Source organism: Castor canadensis, chromosome 15, assembly GCF_047511655.1.
Source record: "Castor canadensis chromosome 15, mCasCan1.hap1v2, whole genome shotgun sequence".
NCBI lineage: Eukaryota > Metazoa > Chordata > Mammalia > Rodentia > Castoridae > Castor > Castor canadensis.
In genome coordinates, this window is record NC_133400.1 from 37,383,448 (window position 1) to 37,410,069 (window position 26,622).

A 26,622-nucleotide genomic window follows, 5' to 3' on the forward strand; every position below is an offset into this window, starting at 1 on the left:
AGTGAGAATATGGAAAAATTGGAACCTTCACACATAAAATGATACAGCTACTTTATTACTTCACATATAATATATTTGACACATCATAACTGCATATTTGTAAGGTACAGTGATATTTCAGTACATGTATACAATGTATAAATGATAAGATCAGGTTAATTAGCATATCCATCATCTCAAACACTTAACATTTCTTTGTGTTGGGAGCGTTCAAAATCTCCTCTGCTATTTTTAAATATACAATTAATTGCTGTCAGCCATACTTGACCTCCTGTGCTCTAAGACATTAAAAAGTTATTTCTGGTACAGCTACTTTAGAAAACAGTTTTGCAATCCCTAAAAAGATGTTAACTCTTAGGCATATAGTCTATATACTCTTAGGTATATAACCAAAAGACAAGAAAACATAAGCAGATATTAAAAATTATATACTAATTTCCATTGACACATGCTACAACAATGCACGAATCTTGAGAACATTATAGGAGGTGAAAGACACCAGTACAATGAATGTATACAATGCATACAATGAAGTCTTCACAACAGGTTAGAGATTACCTACAGCTGTAAGTGTGGCAGCTGGAACCAAAAGTGTCACTTATGGGCTTGAAGTTTCTTTTTAAGTGATTAAATGTCCTAAAACTAGATTGTGGGGAATCAGGCTTAACTCTTCAGATGCATTTAAAGCCACTAACTTACCCTCTTAATGGGCACTGTTTATGGTATGTGAATTATAGCTCAACCAAAGCTGTTTTCCATAAAAAGTAAATCATTACTGTTAAGGAACTGAATGTTTATTTCACATTTTTGTACCTAAAGATATGTTCAATTACCTAAATTATTAACATTTTATCATTATAATGTTTGATGGGAGCAGTTTCTTATTTCGCTTTATTTTAACAAATCTAGCCGGCCAACTCAGCCAGTCAGCACATTTAGCTCTCCAACTACCATACAACGTACTCGGTTTGGGTCGAAGTGCAAATTTTCTTGACCATCTTTATGTTGGTATTCCGCGTCCATTTGGAGAGACGGTAAGCAAAAATTTAGTTTGTTTATAATTAATGTGTTTTAATATTCACTGTTTAAATATGTGAATTCAATAGTTTGATCCAACTGAATTTGAATTCAAGTAATTCAATTATTTTTATTCCCTTTAAAGAATAAAAATGATTGGTGGTGGCCTAAACTTGCTTCATATAAAGCATATCATGACTTAAAGATATTATATAGTTTTTCCATTTCTTCCCCCTTATCCCTCACAACTTCACATCTTCTCTTCATTTTCCTTCTTGACATTTTTTACTACTTGGGATGCATAAATAATATTTTACTAACATAATAAAATAATATTATTATACCTCTGTGTATTGTATTTTATAATTTAACATACTGTACCTATAATTTAGTATATTGTACCTGTAACTTATTATTGGTATTAAACAAATATAGTATGTAGAATAATGTGTCATTTTGTCAGTTTCCCCTCAATTTGAATTTTAGCACCAACCAACACTTATATATAACACTTTAAACAACGCTGCAATCTGAGTCCAGTAAATATTTGCTGAAAGAACTCATAAAACACAAATATAATCCTCCCTGAGAAGATCAGAAAAATTTTGTAATAGATGGTATAGAACCCTATTTTGGACTAAGTATATATAGAAATTTACCTTAATCCATACCTAAGATTTCAACTTCTCAAAATACCTGTGAGTTTTCCTTATTTAGAAGAATAATTGTTTCTTAAATGTACCAAATGTTAAGTGTTCTTAAATTCTTTTTTCTAGTCTGTACGAAAACAAGAGTGGACTGCAATCATTCCAAATTCCCAGCTAATTGTCATTCCCTACCCTCACAATGTCCCTCGAAGGTAATGTCCTTGCTTGAATTGAATTTGGTACTTTCAGCTCTGAAATCATAGATAGAGTTATCGCTTTTATATATTGCCTTAATCCTCTTTTCCCAGAAGTGCCATCTCTTAATTTGCTTACAGCAAATTTTAAATGACTAAACACACCTTACACAAAAGTTCCCTAACATCTTTCATGAAGAACAATGTCATTCCTATTTTAAAAAATCAGGCTAACTAGTGATTTCTACGTATTCTGCTTAAATTAGTCTTTGATTTGTACTAGCTATAATCTCAAAATTTCAGAATTATTGTGTGTATATGTGTGTGCCTGTGCATGTCAAGCAGACCCTCTACCACTGTTAAACTTTAGGATGGGATGGTGTCAGTGGTATGCCAGAACCAGCTCACGCCACCTAAGGAATTGTCTGCATCTTTCTCCATCTCTTTTCAGTGAAGTCACAATAAAGTTGGAAATTGTAGGAGGATTGCTACAATTAGATGCCATAAATCAGACCTGTCCTCCCATCTGCCTTAGAGCCAGTTTACCAGCACAGTACTGCATGCAGTTGATTGTAGATTTCAGTGCCATGTTGCCTAGACTGGTATCAAATTCCTCGGCTCAAGCAATCCTCCCACCTTAGCCTCCTGAGTAGCTGGGAGTGCCACATGCCTGACCCTGGTTCAGTTTTTTTTAATGACCTTGTATTGTATATTTGTGATCATTTTTATACATGAAATTTATAACAAAATTAGAAAATCTGGGTCATGAGTACAAAAACTATAAAGTATGGTGCTTTTTTCTATATAGTGCAGTATAATGACTCATTTTCTTTAATGCCATAAACATAAAATAATGTCTTACTATGCAATGGTGAGCAAAAAAATATCAAAATGCAGGGAAGTATGTGTAAGTTACTGTTGTGATTTTTAAAGATCTCTATACATATATGTTCATATATATATCTCCAAGTAGGCAACTGATTATTGATTTTTTTGTCCTACCTTTTTTTCCAAAATGCCTACACTCCTTTTTTCTTAAAATCATCTTTCATGTTTCTTTTGCTCTTTCTGAAACATTCTTTTTAAATTTATGTACATAATAAAAACGAAATTGATTTTACTTTGAGGTGTATTTTGAGTTTTATTGACTACAGGCTAACTTACGGATCAATAAATTTTAATTATCCCAAAATAAATCAATAGCTATTTCCTGGTCTTACCTTTATTAAATATTTTAAATGAAAACATATTCATTTTCTTCTTCCAGGGGATAAAAAAGTTCTGTATATAACCACTTGGAACGTTGGTGATGAAGTCCTTGGTTTTAGGTTTTCAGGATTTGCTGTAATCAGAAGAGAAGAGCTAGTTTTGTTTATGCTGATGACCTTTTGTCCTATATACTGCCATAAACAGTGAGGGACTAAAGCAGATTTTGTAGGAGGTCTCAACATAAAAGTCACTACAATAATATAAACCAACTATGTTAGTTACTTTTGCCTCACTGTGACCAAATACCTACAGAAACAATTTAAGGAAGTAAAATTCTACTTTGTTCATGCTTGCAGAGGGTTCAGTCCATGGTTGCTTGGCCCCACGCACTTGGGAGCAAGTGAATAATCTTCTTTGCCTAATAGTGGACAAGAAACAGAGAAAGCAGATACAGGGAGAGGCCAGGGCAAGATATAGGCCTCAAGGCCCACCCCAGTGACCTGCTTCCTCCAGCATGGTCCCACATCCTACCTTTCATCCTGCTTCCCAGTAATTCCATCACATTATTAATCAATCCAAGGATTCATTAGGTCAGAGTCCTCAAGATCTAGTTGTCTAAGGAAACGCTATCACACACACCCAGGAGTGTGCTTTATTAATGCCTTATATGTCTCAGTCCAGCCAAGGTAACAATAAAGATTAACCATCACACCCTCCAACATGACACAAAAAATGGTAGAAGTTTTGCCCAAGCCATCTATATATACCCACTCAGACATATGTTTGTTCTAGCTGGTCATAATACACATGTAGGCAAGGGTTAAAAAGTAAAATACCATAGAAGACTTACTGAAATCATATGAATGCACAGATTTACAATTCAAAGTTTCAAGTGTAACAGATCAAAATGTAAAAAATAGTGTCTTCATTTGTCCAAAATATCCTTGATAAGTTTACTTAAGAATAAGTCTCAGAGGATCAAACCTGAAAAAAGAAAAATAGCAAAATATCTCATCAAAATTTCTATTTCAAAGGATTTGAGAGTATAGTTCAGTTGTAAAGTGCTTGCCTAGCATACATGAGCCCTGGGTTCAATCCCTAACACCACACACAAAAAGAAAACTCTACTTCATTTTTCAAAAAAAAAACAAGAACTCCATAGTTTCATCAGTATTGGTAGCACTATCTAAATTAATTGCTCTTGTTTTACTTAAAATGGCTAGATTGGTGGATGATTTAATGAATGGACTTTTTACTAATACAGAATTTTGGGTTTTGGTCTCAGTTTAAGCTTGCTATTAAGTTAAAATTTATAATTTTAATGTTTCTGTTTTTATCTACAGTTGGAGTGCCAAACTTTATCTTACACCAAGTAACATCGTTCTACTCACTGCTATTGCTCTCATTGGTGTCTGTGTTTTCATCTTGGCAATAATTGGCATTTTACATTGGCAAGAAAAGGTTTGTTTCTTTAAACTAAGCATTAACTTTGATTAATTTATTATAGTAATGTATTGCTCTTTAAAAACAGTCTTAAGAGCTAGGAATGTGTCTCATGCATAGTTTGTGTGAGGCTATGGGTTTGACACCAAGCATCACAACATTAAGGAAAAAAAAAAACAGTATAGGTTCCAATAATGTCCCCCAAAAAAAGGTTTCTTTGTGACAAAAAAAGAGATACCTTCTTTTTGTCCATCTATTCTGTTTGAATGGTCATGCCTATCCTAATCATTTTTTTGCTAACTAAAACTACCATCTGTTTAATCTTAGCTGCTCTTTTAACTCATAAAAAGAAAACATGTTAATTATTCTGATATATGTTCATAAATTTGTCTCTCAAAATAAAATCACTCTTTTCACATGTGAAGAACAGTTAATTAACTTCAAGTTTTGGAGCTTGAAAGGTGAGATTAAGGATAACCCTACATAGTTTGACCAGAAGTCTCAGAACACAGTGTGATACTTTCCATAACTCTTGACCCTGAAAGCAAGGAAATTAGTTTCATTAATTTCTCAGGAGATCTTTTAAGAACATAAACATCATGGGCTCACAACAGTTATGCTACAATTGCTGAAAACTGACATCTCAGTACAAGCACATACTTAGCTGTGGACATGGTCTGTCTCCTGTGTTTCACCTTCTTTGTCCCATTTCTCCCCTGTGCTGCTGCTGCCTTCTCCCTGTTCTCAATGCAGGTTTACCATAGTGTCTATCCTAAGCCCTCTTTCCACACTTTCCTTGCCAGTGTCTAAAAGCGTGTCTTCAAATGTTATTTCAGAAATTTCCCAACCCTTGGAGCTGACAGTATGTCTCAAGTGATAGAGCACCTACTATGAGTTCAAACCCCAGTACCCCAAAAAAAAAAAAATCCCCAGCCCTCATCTCTCTATAAAGGTCTGTTCCCCCATCTACAACTGTTGTCATGATACTTCTACAAAGATTACCTTCAAGCACCCCAAAAATCAGTACTCTAAAGCTTCATCTTTCCTCTTTCTTACCCACAAGATTCAATCAGCTGCCTGCTCAGTCTTGCCTCAGTAAGAATCTCTTCACCTGACTCCACTCCGCATTCCTCTCATCACTTGTTTAGTTCAGCCCTTTCTTCCATCCTGCCTGGTCTCCGACTTCACTCTCCACTTTCCATTCCACTTATCACACCACTGTTGGATTACTCATTGGATTAAACCTTCATCGTGTCACTCGCTCACAAACCTAGTGACTGTCCATAGCCTAAACCCCTTCATCAAACCTTCATACTACTTCATGGGAATCCACAATATGCATTTATACTGTCTTTTAAAAGCCTGCCCCTTTCCTCACTCAGACCTTGAAATAGTCTTTCTCTTTATATCTTGAAGTATAGTATATTTTACTTTTTTCTTTCTAGGTTTTTAAAGTTCCTGGAGAATATGATACATAACAGAAGTGTTTTTAATCCCTCAAAATACCAGTCACATGACCTTGCCTGGAGCAGACACTCAATAAATATCTACTAAATCAATATGATAACCAAAAAATAATATACTTTAATAGAATTGCTTTCAATTCATTTGTTAACATCATTGTTAATGGGCAAATCTACCCTTAAACTTACTCTTCCTATCAGATAACAAGCTAAGTATTTAAATGATAAAAGCTAAGTATTTAAGGAATATTTCTTGTTGGTGTTTAAATTCAATTAGTACATCATTAGCTATAAAATAGCTACTACAAACTACAAAAACATTTCACACTATTATCACATTATAAGATCACACCTGTCATCTTCTAGTTGCTGAGCGCAACTGGAGGCATGGCTCAAGCAATAGAGCTTTGCAAACACAGAGCCCTGAGTACAAAACCCAGTCCCACCAGAAAGAAAAGAAGTGACTTGTATTTCAGAAATGAGTCTTCTTAATATTTTCTTATCATTTATAAACTAGCCTAAAATTCTTTTTCAGAAAGCAGATGATAGAGAAAAACGACAAGAAGCCCATCGATTTCATTTTGATGCTATGTGACGTGGCTTTACATGACGGAATGACCATTCATCTGACTAGTTGAAACACTAAATTTTGACTGATAGGAAATAGGGGATTTTGAATATTATTTATGAATGATGCATCCTTTGGTAATTATTGGAAAGTATTAAAATAAATACAGTCTGAATGTCTCACAAGGTCTTTTTTAAGCACTTTGTATATAGTCATTTGGCTTCTTTATTCAGTAGTACTGTGCATTTTTGTTCCTTTGTGGAATGTGTTGCATGTATTCTGGTATACTCTGGTATCTATGCGTTTATAATCTTACACGAGTAATGATGAAAAACAATGTGTAAATAAAAATATTCAAATGAGCAGGGGTTTTTATTCCACTTGAATTAGTCTTGCTTATTCTAATAATGCAAATTATATTTTGGCAATGAATCACAAATAAAATTATTAAATCTTCACCTTCATTCCACAGATCAGGGTCTCCTGGTTGGAATGCAGAACAGTGACTGTCTTTAGAATCACAGTAAAACAGACTTGCCTAAACCTCCCAGCTCCACAGCGTACCAAGTAGTTAGTAACCTCTCAGTAAGGCTCAGTTGTATTGATAGGACAGGGTAGCATACCTACTCACTTGAGTTATTATAAATATTAAATGAGATGATATATGTGAAGTGTTTAGCTTAGTACACAGCACAAAGTACTCAATAGCCAGCAGCTGTCATTATTACTGATTTTTGTGATTTTTATTAGACTTCTACAGCTAATTCTCAAAGTATACAGAATTGATACAATTTTATTTTTAGGCATGAGGAATCATATTCTTTGGAAAACTGAAATTCTTGGTGGCTCACATCTTACATAAAGATTACTTGCTCATATTAACTAAATATTATATAATTCCCCAAAAGTAAATGCATCCTAAAAATTTTCATTTGAAAACTAGTCCTTGTTGTGATAATGAAGAGAATTTCATTTCTTAAAAGGACAGCAGTATCCTATAGCACCATTTGAGAATGCAAATCTTGAATCACATTTCTACTCTCAAAGGCTTGGAATCCTAAAAAGTCTATAATTTACATTCAGACCTCAATGCCAATTTTATATTGTCAACTTCACATTGCCAAAATTTACTTTAAAAAGACTGAACTCTAAGATTTAGAAAAAATATTTACATATCAAGGCTAATGATTTTCTAATGACTGGAGCATGCAAAGGCTTCTAAAGTACAGAAATGTTAATGAAAACAATTTTGTTCGTGTTCCTTTTTTCTTTACAGTTCACTGAGAGTGGCATATATTTAATTAGTTTTTTAATTACTTTTAATTAAGCATGTTAATATGTCTTAATAAATACTCTTTACCGAAACAAAGTGTCATGGTGAGTTCTTAAATAATCATTTTGGAGCATGAAGAGGACTTAGAGGCTCACTTAGGACCATGAGACTGAAGTAAGGTGACTTGCCTATTGCTTCTTTGCTCACAAAGGGGCAAACTCAGGTATGAGCCCACAGCACTGTGCCAGTCACTAGTCTATACTTTTTTAAAGACAGCTAGGCTTAGTATCTACCAATTGATAAAACATATGAGTCTTAAAATTTGTTTGGTGGTACATACCTATAATCCCAGCTATGCAGGAAAATAACATTTGGAAGCCAGCCTGAGCAAAATCATTGAAACTATCACTAAGACAAACGGCATGGTGGTACATGCCTGTAATCCAGCTTCAAAGAAGGCAAAGATAGTAGATAGCAGTTCAAGTCCAGCCAGGGCAAAAAAGTTAGGCACTATTTGAAAAAACACTAAAAGCAAAAGGACTGGGGTTGTGACTCAAAAGTACAAGGCCTTGAGTTCAAGTCCCAGTACCACCAATAATATATGTGTGTGTGTTATGCATAAATGTATACACACACACACAATTTGTGACATTTGTGTAATATTTATTTTTAGGGGCAGCAGATACAAAGTTTGTCACACATTGAGAAGCCAAAGACTTTTATAATAATTTTGAGTATTGTAGTTGGAGGAATACAAAATCTGGATTCAGACCTCAACTTCCCCATTATGTGACTTTGATTCAGTCACTTCATCTCTTCAAGCTTTGATTTCTTCACGTGTAAAACAAGAAAACATGAGTGATACATACTTGAAGGACAGTTTAGGGTCATAGTGACAATTTCACATAGAAGGCACTTGCTAAGAGTGGGTTCTTTCTTTCCTCCTGTTTTCTACCACAGTAACACAACATTTCTTGCCATTCTGCTATTGGGGAATGAGGAGGAGTGATTAGGTCCTGACAGACACTTTGCAGACACTGTAAACACGTTGATTTGGACTGGCCCTTTTACATTTTCTCATCCTTACAAATTGCCATTTGTATACTTGAAAAAGAAACTCAAAAAGTTAAATTACACCCAACAGACCCTTACAGTATACCAAGGATTAATCTGGGTTAGCTAAGAGCTAACTCCTTAATATAAAGATGAACTATAAAAGCCCTTGTAAGGACTTTCACCCTGACTATATGTCACCTGACTGGTTATTTTCAACCGACCAGGTAATAGATCAGGGAAAGCTCCTGACCAACAATTATACAAAGCAGAGAAAGCAAGCAAGACCAGACAAAGGGAGAGATGGGGTGGTAACATGTTCTCAATGGAGGGCCTCACACAATCCTATATTGAGTTTTCTTCTCTACTACCCTCGGACAAAGTAAGGCTGGGCCTTTATACCACCCAAACTCACCCCCAAAATTCTTACACCAAGAGCCTCTGTCAAGAAAAAGAAAATAAGCACAAACAAAACCAGAAGTGAAAAAGATGATATAACCACAGATAATGTCTATATTAAAAATAGGAAGACTTGAAAGTAATTTTATACCTAAATGAATCTAAAAGTTTATACAAAGTTGATTAATTCCCAGGAAAATAACACCATAATAAACAAAAAAGGAACAGAAAACGTGCACACTCCTGGTGGATGCTGTGATAAGGTGTCTTAACCTTCCATCAAGAACAGAAGATTTACTACTATGATGTCAGAGAGTCCCATCAGTAGTCAGCTGTTATCCTAATCTGAAGAGAGCAGACTCACCCAATTGCTCCCCTCTTCTTGTAAAAACCCAAAATGTGCATAAACTAAAAAAACAAAAAAATGAGCTATGAGGAAAAATAGACAACCCCACCATTTAAATCAGAGACCTCAAATTCCTCTACAGTAACTTAAAGGCACCATAGGCAGAAAATGAGAAAGCTTAGGAATGACTTGAAAAGTCCCATCGACCAGCTAGCCTGCTGGATTTCCATAAAATGCTCCAGTCCTCTGTGCACATGGAACATTTACCAAGATAGACCATATTCCAGGCCATTAAACCTTATCAAATCTAAAAGGACAGAAATCATACAAGGTAGATTCATAGACTATAAAGGAATTAAGGAAGAAATACACATGAAAAATACCAAAATACTTGTAATAGTTTATGAATAAAATAAAAATTTAAAACAATATATAAAATTTGTAGGAAGTAAAGAAAGTAGTGCTTGTGGGAGACTTACCACAACAAATGCATATTTTGCTGAAGAAAGACCTAAAGTCAGTAAGCTAAGGTGGGGGATAAACAGAAAATAGAAAATGTGATTAGAGCAGAAATCAATAAAATACAAAGGGAATTCTTTTTTATTCTTACACATATGTGCATACTATGTTTGGGTCATTTCTCCCCTCTTCCACCCACCCTTCTGTTCCCCCTCCCCGCTCCCTCCCTTCCCCAACCTAACCCCTCACTACCAGGCAGAAACTATTTTGCCCTTATCTCTAATTTTGTTGAAGAGAGAGTATAAGCAATAATAGGAAGGACCAAGGGTTTTTGCTAGTTGAGATAAGGATAGCTATATAGGGAGTTGACTCGCATTGATTTCCTGTGCATGTGTGTTACCTTCTAAGTTAATTCTTCTCAAACTAAACTTTTCTCTAGTTCCTGGTCCCCTTCTCCTATTGGCCTCAGTTGCTTTAAAGTATCTGCTGTAGTTTCTCTGTGTTGAGGGCAACAAATGCTATCAAGGTTTTTGGGTGTCTTACCTGTTCTCATAACTCCTTTGTGTGTTCTTGCTTTATCATGTGATCAAAGTCCAATCCCATTGTCATGTTTGCCCTTGATCTAATGTCTGCATATAATGGAGAACATATAATTTTTGATCTTTTGGGCCAGGCTAACCTCACTCACAATGATGTTCTCCAGTTCCATCCATTTACCTGCAAATGAAAACATTTCATTCTTCATGGCTGCATAAAATTCCATTGTGTATAAATACCACATTTTCTTAATCCATTCATCAGTAGTGGGACATCTTGGCTGTTTCCATAACTTGGCTATTGTGAATAGTGCTGCAATAAACATGGGTGTGCAGGTGCCTCTGGAGTAACCGGTGTCACATTCTTTTGGGTATATCCCCAAGAGTGTTATTGTTGGATCATATGGTAGATCAATGTTTAGATTTTTAAGAAACCTCCAAATTTTTTTCCAGAATGGTTGTACTAGTTTACATTCCCACCAGCAATGTAAGACTTCCTTTTTCCCTGCATCCTTGCCAACACCTGTTGTTAGTGGTGTTGCTAATGATGGCTGTTTTACCAGGGGTAAGGTGGAATCTTAGTGTGGTTTTAATTTACATTTCCTTTATTGCTAGGTATGGTGAGCATTTTTTCATGTGTTTTTTGGCCATTTGAATTTCTTCTTTTGAGAAAGTTCTGTTTAGTTCACTCGCCCACTTCTTTATTGCTTCATTAATTTTGGAAGAATTTAGTTTTCTGAGTTCCCTACACATTCTGGTTATCAGTCCTTTGTCTGATGTATAGCTGGCAAATATTTTCTCCCACTTTGTGGGTGGTCTCTTCAGTTTAGAGACCATTTCTTTTGTTGAGCAGAAGCTTTTAGTTTTATGAAGTCCCATTTATCTATGCCATCTCTTAGTTGCTGAGCTGCTGGGGTTCCACTGAGAAAGTTCTTGCCTATACTTATTAATTCCAAAGTATTTCCTACTCTTTCCTGTACCAACTTTAGAGTTTGGGGTCTGATATTAAGATCCTTGATCCATTTTGAGTTAATATTGGTACAGGGTGATTTAGTTTCAGTTTTTTGCAGACTGCTAACCAGTTTTACCAGCAGGTTTTGTTGAAGAGGCTGTCTTTTCTCCATCGTATATATTTAGCACCTTTGTCAAAGATAAGTTGGTTATAGTTGTGTGGCTTCATATCCGGGTCCTCTATTCTGTTCCACTGGTCTTCATGTCTGTTTTTGTGCCAGTACCATGCTGTTTTTATTGCTATTGCTTTGTAATATAGTTTGAAGTCAGGTATTGTGATACCTCCAGCATTGTTCTTTTGACTGAGTATTGCCTTGGCTATTCGTGGCCTCTTGTGTTTCCATATAAATTTAACGGTAGACTTTTCAATCTCTTTGATGAATGTCACTGGGATTTTGATTGGAATTGCATTAAACATGTAGATTACTTTTGGGAGTACAGACATTTTTACTGTGTTGATTCTGCCAATCCATGAGCAAGGGAGATCTCTCCACTTTCTATAGTCTTCCTCAATCTCTTTCTTCAGAAGTTTATAGTTTTCCTTGTAGAGGTCGTTCACATCCTTAGTTAGGTTTACACCTAGGTATTTGATTTTTTTTGAGGCTATTGTAAATAGAATTGTTTTCATATCTTCTTTCTCAGTTTGTTCATTATTAGTGTATAGAAATGCTATGATTTTTCTATGTTGATTTTATATCCTGCTACCTTGCTATAGCTATTGATGGTGTCTAGGAGCTTTTGCATAGAGTTTTTTGGGTCCTTAAGATATAGTGTCATATCATCTGCAAATAGGGATATTTTGACAGTTTCTTTACCTATATGTATTCCTTTTATTTCCTCTTGCCTAATTGCTCTGGCTAGGAATTCCAGTACTATGTTGAATAGGAGTAGAGATAGTGGGCATCCTTGTCTCATTCCTGATTTTAGAGGGAATGGTTTCAGTTTTTCACCACTAAGGATAATGCTGGCTGTAGGTTTGTCATATATAGCTTTTATAATGTTGAGGTACTTTCCTTCTATTCCTAGTTTTCTTAGAGCTCTTATCATGAAATGGTGTTGGATCTTATCAAAGGCTTTTTCTGCATCTATTGAGATGATCAAGTGTTTTTTGTCTTTGCTTCTGTTAATGTGCTTTATTACGTTTATTGATTTTCGTATGTTGAACCACCCCTACATCCTGGGATGAAGCCTATTTGGTCGTGGTGAATGATCATTTTGATGTGTGGCTGAATTCAGTTTGCCATTATTTTATTGAGGATTTTTGCATCACTGTTCATTAAGCAGATTGGCCTATAGTTCTCCTTTTTGGAGGTGTCTTTGCCTGGTTTTGGGATAAGTGTAACACTGGCTTCATAAAATGTGTTAGGCCATTTTCCTTGCCTTTCTATTTCATGGAACAACTTAAGGAGGGTTGGTGTCAGTTCCTCTTTAAAGGTCTGATAGAATTCAGCAAAGAATGCATCAGGTACTGGATTTTTCTTTTTGTGGACTCTTGATTGCTGCTTCAATTTCATTTTGTGTTATAGATCTATTCAGTTTATTAATATCCTCTTGGTTCAGTTTTGGATGGTCATATGTATCTAGAAATCTGTCCATTTCTTTAAGATTTTTGGATTTATGTGAATATAGGTTCTCAAAGTAGTCTCTGATGATTTCCTGGACTTCCATGGTGTTTGTTGTCTCCCCTTTTGCATTCCTGATTCTATTAATTTGGGTTTTTCCTCTCCTCATTTTAGTCAGGTTTGCCAGGGGTCTGCCGATCTTGTTTATTTTTCCAAAGAACCAACTTTTTGTTTCTTTAATTCTTTGGGTTTTTTTGTTTGTTTGTTTGTTTCTATTTCATTGATTTCAGCTCTTACTTTTATTATTTCTCTCCTTCTATATGTTTTGGAATTTGCTTGTTCTTCTTTTTCTAGTAGTTTGAGATGTATCATTAGGTCATTGATTTGAGATCTTTCAGTCTTTTTAATATATGCACTCATGGCTATAAACTTTGCCCTCAGGACTGCCTTTGCTGTGTCCCGTAGGTTCCGGTAGGTTGTGTTTTCATTTTCATTGACTTCCAGGAACCTTTTAATTTCCTCTTTTATTTCATCAATGACCCATTGTTCATTAAGCAATGAGTTATTCAGTTTCAAGCTTTTCACATGTTTTTTGTCTTTATTTTTGTTGTTGAGTTCTAGTTTTAATGCATTGTGATCAGATAGACTGCATGGTATAATTTCTATTTTCTTATTTGCTGAGGCTTGCTTTGTGCCCTACGATATGATCTATTTTGGAGAAGGTTCTGTGGGCTGCTGAGAAGAATGTATATTGTGTAGAAGTTTGATGAAATGTTCTGTAGACATTGACTAGGTCCATTTGAACTATGGTATATTTTAGATCTAGGATTTCTTTATTTTTTGTTTGATGATAATGGGGTGTTAAAGTCTCCTGCAACCACTGTGTTGGATTAATATATGCTTTTAGGTGCTTCAGGGTATGTTTGATGAAATTGGGTGCATTGAAATTGGGTGCATAAAGGTTAATAATTGTTATTTCCTTTTGGTCTATTTCCCCTTTTATTAGTATGGAATGTCCTTCTTTATCTTGTTTGATCAATGTAGGTTTGAAGTCTACTTTGTCAGAGATAAGTATTGCTACTCCTGCCTGTTTTCAGGGGCCATTGGCTTGGTAAATCTACTTCCAGCCTTTCATCCTAAGCCTATGCTTATTTCTATCATTGAGATGGTTCTCCTGTAAGCAACAAATTGTTGGATCTTCCTTTTTTAATCCAGTTCATCAAACAGTGCCTTTTGATGGGGGAAAAAAATCCATTAACATTAAGTGTTAGTACTAATACGTATGTGGTGATTCCTGTCATTTAGTTGTCTTAGTTGTTTGAAGGTTTGATTGTGTGTACCTAAATCGATGTTACTTTCTACTTTCTTGCTTTTTCTTTTACTGTGTTTGATGCTGCCTGTCCTTTCATGGTTATGTTAGGTTTCACTTTCCGTGTGCAGAATCCCTTGTAGAATCTTTTGTAGTGATGGCTTTGTGGTCACATATTGTTTTAGTTTCTGCTTATCATGGAAGATTTTTATTGCTCCATCTATTTTGAATGATAGTTTTGCTGGGTAGAGTATCCTAGGGTTGAAGTTATTTGCATTCAGTGCCCAGAAGACCTCACCCCAAGGTCCTCTTGCTTTTAATGTTTCTGTTGAGAAGTCTGCTGTGATTTTGGTGGGTTTATCTTTGTATGTTACTTGTTTTTTCTCTCTTATAGTCTTCAATATTCTTTCTCAAATCTCTGTACTTGTTTTAATGATAATATGCCATAGGGTAGTTCTATTTTGGTCAGGTCTGTTTGGTGTTCTGGAGGCCTCTTGCACCTGAATGGCCATAGATTTCTCTAGATTTGGGAAATTTTCTGTAATTATTTTATTGACTATTACTCATTCCCATTGCTTTCACCTCTTCTCCTTCTTCAATGCCCATGGTTCTCAGGTTTGGTCTTTTGATGGAGTCAGTGAGTTCTGTATTTTCTTTTCACAGGTCTTGAGTTGTTTAACTAGTAGTTCTTCAGTTTTTCCTTTAACTACCATTTCATCTTCATGTTCTGAGATTCTGTCTTCTGCTTGTTCTATTCTGCTGGATTGGCCTTTCATTTTGTTTTGCATTTCTGTTTTCTTTTTTCTGAGGTTTTCCATATCCTGAGGCACTTGCTCTTTAATATTGTCTAGTTTCATCCTGAATTCATTTATCTCTTTATTAACCGTGTTCTTTGTTTCACTTTGGTGTTTATACAGTGCTTCTATGGTTTCTTTTATTTGTTTTTATGCTTTCTCAAATTCTCTATTTTTGTTGTCTTGGAATTTCTTGAGTGTCTCCTGTACATTTTGGTTGACCCTATCCAGTATCATCTTTAAAAAATTCTCATTGCTTACTTGCAGGATTGTTGTTCAGGTTGTTCTTGTGGGCTTTTGTGTCTTTGGCATAGTTTATCTTCGTTTTTTTGGAGTCTGGATTTGAATATCTGTTTTCTTCATTTCCCTCTGATTCCTGTACTAATTTATTACTGGGGGAAACTGGCTTCCCTCTTTTTTCTGTCTTCTCATCATTGCCCGTGCTATTGTTACTGTCCTTGTACTGTGTGAAATTCAGTATTTTCTAGCTTGTAATAATAACTGTGGTGATATCTAGAATGGAAGGGTGAGAGGAGAGGGAAAGCAAAGAATGTAAAGTAAAAGGGAAATACAAACAAACAAAAAAACAACAAAAAAAACAGTGTCAAAGAAATAAACAGGGAGAGATAGTGTACTAATCAACAGCTAAACCGGCATTAGAGAGACAGAGAGAGGATTAAAAAAAAATCCCCAAGTTCAAATGCAATAAAGTTTCAGTCTTAATAATTTTGGTGTTAGTCCCTCAGCCTCCAATCCTGCAGATGGTGTCTCAGAAGTTCTGTCATTGTCTCATCAAAGGGGGAAAAAAAAAAACAAAAATACAAATTTTTAAAAAACACAACAAAATATCCCAAGTTCAAATGCAATACAGTTTCAGTAAGTCTTTCAGCATGCAGTTGTAGTTCAGTCATTGTCTCATCAAAGTTAGAGAAAAAGAAAAAAGAAAAAGAAAAGGGTCTGGAGACAGTTCTGTGAATGGCTATCTGTGGCTGTGGCTCACCTGCCTGCTGCTGTCAGCCAGCTGTTGCTGGAGGCTTTATTTCTGCAGATCTCAGGAGCAAGTTTAACAGTCACCTAGCCCCACAGGCTATGTTTACTCAGAGTTCTCCTGTGCGCGACCACCACTGTTACAAGCTTTCCCCTTTCGAAGCACACTGGGGGAGGTGGCGCTACACCCGCCTTCTTCAGCCGGCTTATTTATTTACAGTTCATGTAGGAAGTGTCACTTCCCCCCTCTCCTGTGGAGTTTTCCTCCCACTGCCACTTTTACTAGCTTTTCTGCTCCAAGGTTGCTGGGCCGGTGCCGCCACTCCTGCCTTCTCTGGCCGGCTTGTTTATTTACAGTTTCCTGAGGGATTGCCCCTCCCCCCCTTCAGTGCTCAGGGCACCCCACCCTCTTTGCTACGTGTCTTTTGTTGTTGTTGTTGTTGTTTATTCAGTTTGGCTTTTTTTCTCCTTTTTCCCTGGATGGGGGTCAGTCTGTCCAGGAGGCTATGCTCATCTGGCCCAGGGTTGTATGTGGGAGTACCACGTGCCACTTAGTTCACCTTGTGGTCTGCTTCTCTCGAGCCGGTAGAAGCTGGTGTCTGGCGGCGCAGGAGCCCTCTTGGTTTCTCCGTTTAATGTGGAGTGGGGATGCTGTGTGTGGGCTGGGGGTGTGGAGGAGTTGGAGTTTTGCCTCTTCTCAGTGGTTTTTCCTGTAAGGTGTATTTCCAGTGTCTCTCCAGAACTTTATTTTAGGAAGCACGCTTTCTGCTTCCTCCCTCTAGTCACCATCTTGGAATCTCCTCTGTTTTAATAAAAACTCAATAAATTGGATAAACATCTAGTTGAGCTGACCAGGAAAAAAAGGACAGCAGACTTAAATTACCAAAATATCAAGGGGCTATCATGACTCATTCCACAGACATTAAGGGAATAATAAGGGAATTCTACAAATAAATCTGGGAATTCAATACTTAAAAGAGATCAATTCTTTAAAAAATGAAAACTACTTACATATGAACACAGCATAATTAAACCCAAACAAGAAAGGGAAGAAGGAGAGGGAATGGCAACAGAATAGAGGGGATGTTGTTGAAAGTAAACTGGATGCACATATGGAATTATCACAATGACACCTTGTATAATTAAAAGAAAAAACTGCCAAATCTCACCCCAAAAGAAATCAACCCACCCTATATCTATTTTTAAGTTCAATTTTTAGATTTAAAAAAACTTGCAAAAAAAGAAAAGGGAATGGATGGTTTCATTAACAAACAAGGAAAAAATACCTGTCTACACAAATTCTTAAAACAGGGAAGAAATACTTCACAACTCCTTATAAAAGGACAATATTTCAAACCAGGGTACAATATATGCATACATGGAAATGTCACAACAAAAACCCCTGTGTAACTATCATATACTAATAAAAGTTTTTGAAAGGTCAATATTTCTCTAATATGAAAATCAGACAAGAAATCCCTCATAACAAACACAAAAATCCTCAACAAAACATTACAAAATAGTATCCAAGAAATATATATCTTAAATATCCCTGTTGGCAAATGACATGATTGTCTATGTAGAAAAATCTCAAGAAATCTATACATACATACACACAAACTAGAACTAATAAGTTACTTTGGTAAGGTCACAGGATACTTGGGTTTCAACTCAAAAGCCTCACACTTGGTAGGCAGGCACTCTACCACTTGAACCATGTCCCCAACCCTTTTTTAAAAATCCTATTTACTTTTTGACACAGCTTTCACTATATAGCCCAAGCTGGCCTTGAACTCTTAATCCCCCTACCTCATACTGGGATTACAGTAATGCACCACCATGCCTGGCATAATTACAAAGCAATAGTAATCAAGATAGTATAGTACTGGCAAAGAGACACACAGGTCAATATAATAAATAGAATTCAGAAATCAACTCACACAGATGGAGTTACCTGATCTTGAACAAAAGTGTAAAAGTGCAAAACAGCTTTCAAGAAATAATGATCATCTATACACAAAGGGATAAAAAGAACCTGACCTTATACCTTATCCAAGAACCAACTCAGAATGGATCATGAATTTCAATATAAAATGTAAAGCCACAGGCTGGGGGTGTGGCTCAAGGGGTGGTGTACTTGCCTACCAAGTACAGGTACCACCAAAAACAAATGGCTTTTAATTTTTAAAAATAAAAAATGTAAAGCTATCAAACAGAAAGAAAGCAGTGGAGAATATGTTCATGATCAGGGGTTAGACAGCATTCTTAGAAATGACACTGAAAGTAAGACCCATAAAAGAAAAACTGATGAATTTAATCTCATCTAAATAAAATATGTGCTTTCCCAAAGACACTTTCAAGAGAATGGAGAAGCTAAATATACAAAGAAAATGCTTGCAAAATGCATTTCCAAGAACAGACTTGTACCCAAAATGTAAAAAGAACTTTCAAAAGTCAACAATACAAAGCCCAATTTAAAAACAGGTAAGAATTTAAACTGACACTTCACAAAAGAGGATATACGGATGGCAAATTAGCACGAAAGAAGGTGTTCAACATCATTAACCTTTAGGGAAATGCAGACTAACACCAGGAGGAGAAGACCTGTGTGCAATGGCGTATGCCTGTTATCTCACCTAAGACAGCCTGAGCTTGGAAGATCACAGTTCCAGGTCAAAACAATCACCTGACCCCATCTCAACCAAAAAACCTGGGCAAGGTAGTGCACACCTGTCATCCCGGCTACAGCAGGAAGTATAAACTAGAAGGATCATGGTCCAGATCAGACCAGGCAAAAAGTGAGACCCCCATCTCCAAAATAACTAGAGCAAAGAAAAATAAGGCTGGAGGTGTGGCTCACGTGGTAGAACATCTGCCTAGCAAGCCCTGAATTCAAACCCCAGTAATGCCAAAGAAAGGGGGTGGAGAACCACTACACACCTAAAATAAAGAATATTCACAATTGCAAGTACCCATGAGGACGAGGAATAACTAGATTCTCATACAGTGTCAGTGGGAATGCAAAATGACAAAGCCATTCTGGAGAACAGTTGTGCAGTTTCTAAAATCAAATCCATTTTTATATACCAGCAAAATCAGTTACAAAGGCAATTTTAAAACAGATAACATCATCAAAAAAGTCAAGTACCTACGAATCAGTATAGCACAAGATGAACCCATCTCTGTGGAGTAAATTATAAAACTGTTCTAAAAAATGCTAAAGAATCCACCTCTATACCAGGTTCATGGAAGGGAAGAATCAAAATTATAAAGATGTTTAAATTCTAGCCAACATCAACTCAGTAGACCAATGGGCTATTGTTAACCGTTGCTATTGCTGCACATAAGGTATTTCTAAAATATTTATGGAAATACAAAGGACCAAGAATAGCCAAGATAATCTTGAAAAAGAGGCTTGTACTACCACACATCAAAACCATTTAGGCATGTGTGGTGGCACATTGCATGTAATTCCAGATCTCAGGAGGCAGAAATCAGGATGATCTAAGGCCAGCCTGGCAAAAAGTTAGCAAAACTCCCATCTCAATAAATAAGCTAGGCCTGGGGTGGGTCATGTTTGTAACCTCAGCTATGCAGGAGGTATAGCTAGGAGAACAAGACCCAGACAAAAAAAAGAAAGAAAGAAAGAAAGAAGGGAGGGAGGGAGGACAGAAAATGAAAAAGAAAAGGAAAGGGAAAAGGGCTGACAGCATGGCTCAAATGGCAGAGTGCCTGACTAGCAAACTCATGTCCTCTGAATTCAAATCCCAGTACCACAAAAAAAATTGTGTGTCTGTGTGTGTGTGTGTGTGTGTGTGTGTGTGTGTAAAGTAATAGTAATTAATGCAGTATAGTACTCATGAAAAGACAGAAAAACAGACCAGTGTAACATATTAGAAGATCCAGCAATACACACAAATGTTTCATTCAAGATCAAACCCCAGTACTGCAAAAAAAACAAAAAAAAAAACAGGGACGGTGGAATGACTCAAATGGTAGAGCACCTGCCTAGCAAGGATAAGGCCCTGAGTGAAAGATGTAACACTCAGAACAGTGGAGTGAGAACCACTTTTTAATAATAAATGAGGCCAAGACAATTCATATAAAAACTAAAAAATTAATTATACCCCTAACAGAGAGAAAAATCAATTCCAGGAGGATTGAAACTAAATGTGAAATCAAAATTCATAAGCTTTTAGTACTTAATATTTTAGTACTTAATATAAGTAAAAAACTTCATGATTCTAGAATGAGGTTGGGATTCCTATTCACATCAAAAAAGGTACTTGAGTATAAAGGAAGTGTGTGTGTGTGTGTGTGTGTGTGTGTGTGTGTGTGTGTGTGTGTGAGAGTATCTATGTGAACTCAGGGTCTCATGCTTGCTAGGAAGGTGCTCTACACCACCTGAACCACTCCACCAGCCCTATTTTTTGTTGGGTATTCTTGAGATAGTGTCCCACTTTTTGCCCCGGCTGGCCTCGAACTGAAATCCTCCTGATCTCTTCCTCCCGAGTAGCTAGGATTATAGGTGTGAGCCACTGGCACCCATCTATAAAGGAAATTTTTGATGTACTGCAGTATATTACAATTAGTAAACCAGGCATGATGTCACATACCTCTAATCCCAGCTATTCAAAAGACGGAGGCAGAAGGATCTGAAGTTTGAGGCTAAATTAGCAAGACCCTTTCTCAAAAACAAAATACAAAAAGCAAAAGGTCTGGAGGCATGGCTCAAGTAGTAGAGTACATGCATGAGGACTTGGGTTCAATCCCCAGTACCTCCAAAAAAATTAATAGCCTCTGTTCATTTCATACACAGGCACTATTAAAAGGATGAAAAGTTAAGCCACAAAATGAAAGAAAATATTCTCAACACATACAACTGATTAGTATGCAAACTACAGAAACTCTACAAAAATGACTGAAAAAGAAAAAGATAGCTCAATTTTAAAACTGGGCAAAAGGACTGAAAACAGTATTTACAGCTGATTATAGTCAAATATTGGTATGGATGTGGAGCCATAAGTCTTCACTCCTAGTGGGACTTTATAAAGTCATGTAATCACTTTGTAAAATATAGCAGCTTTTTATTAAAGGTGAAGAAACACTAAAACTCCACACATCTATACTACTCCTAAGAAATTCTTGCACCTGTTAGACCGGATGCTGGTGGCTCATGCCTACAATCCTCACTACTCAGGAGGTAGAGATCAGAAAGTTCATGGTTGGAAGCCAGCCCAGGGAAATAGTTCAAAAGACCCTATCTTGAAAATACCCAACACAAAAAAAGGGCTGGCTGAGTGGTTCAAGTGGTAGAGCAACTGCCTAGCAAGTATGAGACCCTGAGTTCAAACCCCAGTACCACCAAAGAAAAAATAAAAGAAATTCTTGCAGCTGTGCACTAGGATGTAGGTATAAAAGTGTTCTCAGCAGCAACATACATAATGGTCAAAAACCATAAACCTCCTAAATGTCTGTTCTACATGGATTTTTTTATAGAATAAAACACTATAAACCATGGCATTTAATGAACAACTTCATACAATAATCTCACAAATTTAAACCAAAAATCAAGACTAAGAAATACATACAGCATGATTCTATGTGTATAAATTTCAAAAATTAGAAAAATTAAATTGCATTGTTTTATGGGGGTTTTTTTGTTTATTTGGTGGAACTGGTATTTGAACTTAGGGCTTCACACTTGCAAAGCAAATTACTGCTTGAGCCATACCTCCAAGCCTATTTTGGTCTGGTTATTTTGGAGATGGGGGTCTCAAGAACTATTTGCCCAGGCTAGCCTCCAACGGCTATCCTCCTGATCTCAGCCTCCCAAGTAGCTAGGGTTTTTTTTTTTTGCTGTTTTTTTTGTTTTTTGTTTTTTAGGCAGTTCTGGGGTTTGAACTCAGGGCCTTGTGCTTTCAAGGCAGGTACTCTACCATTTGAGCCACTCCATCTGCCTTCCCAAGTAGCTAGGATGACAGGCATGAGCCACTGGCACTCGGCTACACTGTATTTATTATTTAAAGACATATTTGTAGGTATGAAAATATAGAGAAAAGGCAGGAAATTATAAGAGTAGTGATGAACTCTAGGGAACTAGTAGATTATCATCAGCAGAAGCACATGGAAGACTTCAGGGTACAAAGGATACTCCTTTCCCCTTCCCTGTTCCCCCTTCTGTCCCTTTTCTCTTTCGATGCTGGGCATTGAACCTAGGGATTCGCACATGCTAGGCAAGTGCTCTACCACAGAGCTACATCCTAGCCCTAAAAAAGTCTTATAAAACTTTCTCAAAGATCCCTTTATAGATGATATATCTAGAAATAAGTTTCATTGCAAATCTTACGTTATATATTTTATAGCACAAAAAGAAGTTTGAGATTTATTAATATTATAATAATTTAGATAAAACTTTCCTTCAAATAAAACCAGGATATAATTGAATATATGCATTTCAATTGCACTATTCAGTAGTGCCAACCAGCACAGATACTCACAAGCATCTTCATGATCAAGCTCCTAGGTTGAACTTGTAAGAAATTTCTATTATCTAACAAACACTCCCAGGAAACTACATTAAAATTTTTATACTTTAAAACTATAGTTTCATATTGCACCAACAAACTAGCATTTATTTCAGCTAATGGTAAGTAGGTCTAAGCATGAAGTAAACAGATCTTCCTTCAAAATGAAATTTTTGGCTTTTATGGAAAAAAATCCACATTAATTTTATTCTAAGAAATACAATTAGGGCCTTTCTTAGATTTTCACAATGAAATGAAAGTAACTGGTGACCATAAATTTTCCTGATGACTTAACATTTTCCTGATAAAGTTTAAAAAGAAAAAAAACTTTAGTACTAATAAGAGGCAGTGTTTCCTAAAAACTTTCCTAGTTTGGAACTGCACTAAGCAAGTCTGAGGCAGTGTTACTAAAGAGCTCTTCTAACTCTCTAAAAGCAGCACTTCTTCAATATCATTAACAAGGGAATAATTTTGGCTCATGTATTTTATGATCTGAATCATCTCTTCTTCCCCCCAGTCCTGTTTTGAAGCCCTAGCTTCCTATGTGTCTGTATTTTAAGACAGAGTCTCTAAGGAGGTAATTAAGGTTAAATGAGGTCACAAAGGTGAAACCCTAATCCAAAAGGACTGGTGTCCTTATAAAAAAAAGGAAGAGACACCAGAAGTAGACATACGTGCACACTGCTTATTTTAATAAAAAGAGATTCTGTATGTCAAGGTTTAGATGTTAGTAAATTCCTTCATCTTCTTTGGTTCTATTAGTTACCTTAGCTACCACAACAAAATACCATAGAGCAGGGGCTTAAACAACAGACAGTATCTTCTCTCAGCTCTGGAGGCCCAAGTTCCAGATCAAGGCACCAGCCAATTCAGTTTCTGACGAAGGCTCTCTTCCTGGCTTGCAGATGGCTACCTGTTCCTGTGTCCTCACATGGCCTTTCCTTGGTGCCTGTGTGAGTGGAGAGAAAGAACAAGCTCTCTGGTTTCTCTTAAGGGCCCTGCCCTTAAGACCTCAGTTAACCTTAATTACTTTCTTAGAGGTCCCATCTCCAAATATAGCCACACTTCAGGTTATGTTTCAACATATGGACATCAGAGAACACAAACACTGATCTCTAAACACAGCAACAGGCCTCCATAGACTATCCTTTGATAAACTGGTAGCACTCCCGACCATAGCAAGAGAGAGAGAAATAAAATCTGTTAAGTACATAAGCATTCAGATAAAATGCTTTTACAGGTTTGGGGTTTGTTTGTTTGTTTTTTGAGACAGGGTCTGCCTATGTAGCCCCGGTTAGCCTCAAACTTGAGATCCTCCTGCCTCTACCTCACAAGTGCACCATCATGCCAGGCTCATTTTCTTTTTCCCAATGATTCATACCATGCAGCACCATTCAAGTGCTACTTAGGACCCGGCGGAAAAAAACAAACTTAAAATATAGGAATGATTCTGTGAGGAATCCTATGTCTAGGAGATTGGGCAGGAATCAATAAAAGAGTCCTTAATCACCTGAAAACTGGCAGGTAATATAGGAACAGACTGGGTGCTACTGGGTGGTCTTCCAGGAAAATAATACTTCAAATACAGAACTTTCCAGCTGAGAGATATGCAAACTGCTTTCCTTTCAATTTAGCTAACATATGGCCATGCAGTAGTCTCAGCTATGATCTGTGCTTTACTACATTCCTTGAAAGATCTACTACAGATTATACCCGTACATCTAAAAGATAGGTGCCCTAAAAGAGAAACACAAAATGAACATTCCCAATTGAAATATACTCCCAAGACAACACACTGCAGGAGAAAAGACTTCTTAGATTTTATCAAAATGATACCACCCACAAAGCTACTAAACTAAATGAGGAAATACTAGGTAACTACTTTTTAAATTACTGTGGTTTCTCTATCATCTTTCATCACATCCTCAAGTCAACTACCACATTAATCTTCCCAGAACTCCATCACTCCACTATTAAAAATCATTCTTCTGATCTGTGACTCAAGTACAAACTCCTCTGCCTTGCATTCAAGCGAGTGCAGTCAGCAACCCTATCTACAGGGTTCCACAACCAGAATTCGATCAATAGTGGGTCAAGCATACTTTTTTTAGAAAAAAAAAAAGTGTCTGCACTGAACATGTCCAGGCTTTTTTCCTTGTCATTATTCCCTGATCAATCTAGTATAACAACTATTTACATAGCATTTACATTGTATTAGCTATTGTAAGTAATCTAAAGATGATTTAAAGTACAAAGGAGGTTACATGCAGATACTATATGCTTTCCTATGTGAGCCCTGAGCACCCACAGATTTCAATGGGGGAGAGGGTAGTCTGCTGGAACCAATTCCCCCCTGGGTACTGAGGGACAACTCCATCTCCATAATCAAATCCCAGTATATTCAACCTAATCTTTACTTCCAAAAAGTTTCACATGCCCCAAATCCAAAGCTCACCTACGCCTTGCCTACCAAGTTCTTCTACCTTTCTCCTCTCCATTTGCCATCCAAAGCTTTTCCATTCTTCATGCTACCTCCTTCATAGAACATTCTCTGATGACATCACAAACACTGATTTTTCATATGCATAAAGAATCTATTATTGTTCCAGAAGCTCAGCTAGCTACCTCCTCCTAACTTTTTTTGTCCACTGTTGTCCATGACTGAGACTTAGTAGTCTATTACTTACTGTCCTAGTTTACCAGAGGGCTGTCTTACTATATTTGCGGTTTATTTACTAGTTAGTTCTTGTGCGCAATCATAATTTAACTGTAGGTGACTGACTTTATACCCCCTCCCTCTCCCAAGCACACAACTAAGGGCAAAACTTTCACCTTCATATTAATTGGTGTTAAATATGATTTTCATTTATGTACCTTGTGAATTACTTGCACTTTTGTGTCTTTCTTGGATAAAAGAAAAGCGAGAAGAGCTTGACATCCTTGGGGTATTTTTTCATTGCCTGACAACCTCATTAGGCGGACTAACATTTACAAGTGCCTACTAGGTGTCAGATCTATTATGGTAGGCATTCATATTAGGTAGGTACTCATAGTTGCTCCCCAGCACCAGTAATTTGTTTATGTCCATAACTAAAAGCCAGTAAATATATGTGCGAAATAATTAATGTAGCCTCCTTGCCTTCAAACGGCTTCTATTTTAATAGGATGGGGGTTAGGGGGATGCAGGTGCTAAGTAAATGAGCAAGGTAAATTCGGTGCATTGGTGCTATGGAGAAAACAGGATATACTACTACAAAGTGAGCAGTTGTTAGCAAATTTGGAGACATTTTATCAGTAGGGTTCAGCGATCCATCAGCATGGCTATGGTTAGAGACCATTCCCGGTCTCACCATCTTGTCTCCCTCCCTCCCCTATAGGACCAAGGGCTTAACCTCCTGGCCTCGACCTTCCCACCCACTAATGCCAAAGACTAAAGCGTTGATAGTCAAGTGCTTGGTGCCGCGCCAGGCAACCCCAAAAGCGTCCTGGGAACGGCGAACCCTGGTTACGGTTGGTCAGATTAACTCACCAGCGCAAAGGGCAGTGAGAGCCTCGGTCCCCTCCGCCCGGACCCGCGCTTTCTGCCGGGGCAGGTGGCCAAGCTGGGCTGAGCTGGCAAAGTTTTCACCTTGACTTGGGGTCCACGACCAAAGGGTCACCAGTGCACGACAGCCGGGGGCACAGGGCAGGGCTCCCGGGCTGGTGGGCGGTGCCCTAGTCAGTGGGAGGACAGAGGGCTCCGCCGCTCGCTAGCCCGCGGCGCATGGGGGATGGGCGGCTCCCGGCGCCCCCCGCAACGGCCGCCGCCGAGCGCGCGACGCTCTC

General features: G+C 37.2%; 1 protein-coding gene and 1 long non-coding RNA gene across 3 annotated transcripts in view; one reads left to right on the plus strand and one right to left on the minus strand.

The window, feature by feature from the left end:
• The window catches only part of Itfg1 (integrin alpha FG-GAP repeat containing 1), a 247,457-nt gene extending 240,554 nt beyond the window's left edge, over nt 1-6,903 (plus strand). For both annotated transcript variants that reach the window (XM_074056051.1, XM_074056050.1), the window contains exons 15-18: nt 910-1,034; nt 1,794-1,876; nt 4,411-4,528; nt 6,509-6,903. In XM_074056051.1, the coding sequence (XP_073912152.1) occupies nt 910-1,034; nt 1,794-1,876; nt 4,411-4,528; nt 6,509-6,568 (386 nt within the window). In that variant the 3' untranslated portion in view covers nt 6,569-6,903. The remainder of the gene's footprint in view (nt 1-909; nt 1,035-1,793; nt 1,877-4,410; nt 4,529-6,508) is intronic.
• Nucleotides 1,028-26,570, minus strand: LOC141417428 (uncharacterized). Its single transcript, XR_012441997.1, has 3 exons — nt 26,327-26,570; nt 3,918-4,051; nt 1,028-3,200 (listed from the first exon to the last, which is right to left on the minus strand). It is a non-coding gene; the product is annotated as an uncharacterized lncRNA (long non-coding RNA).
• Between the last annotated feature and the right edge of the window lie 52 nt (nt 26,571-26,622).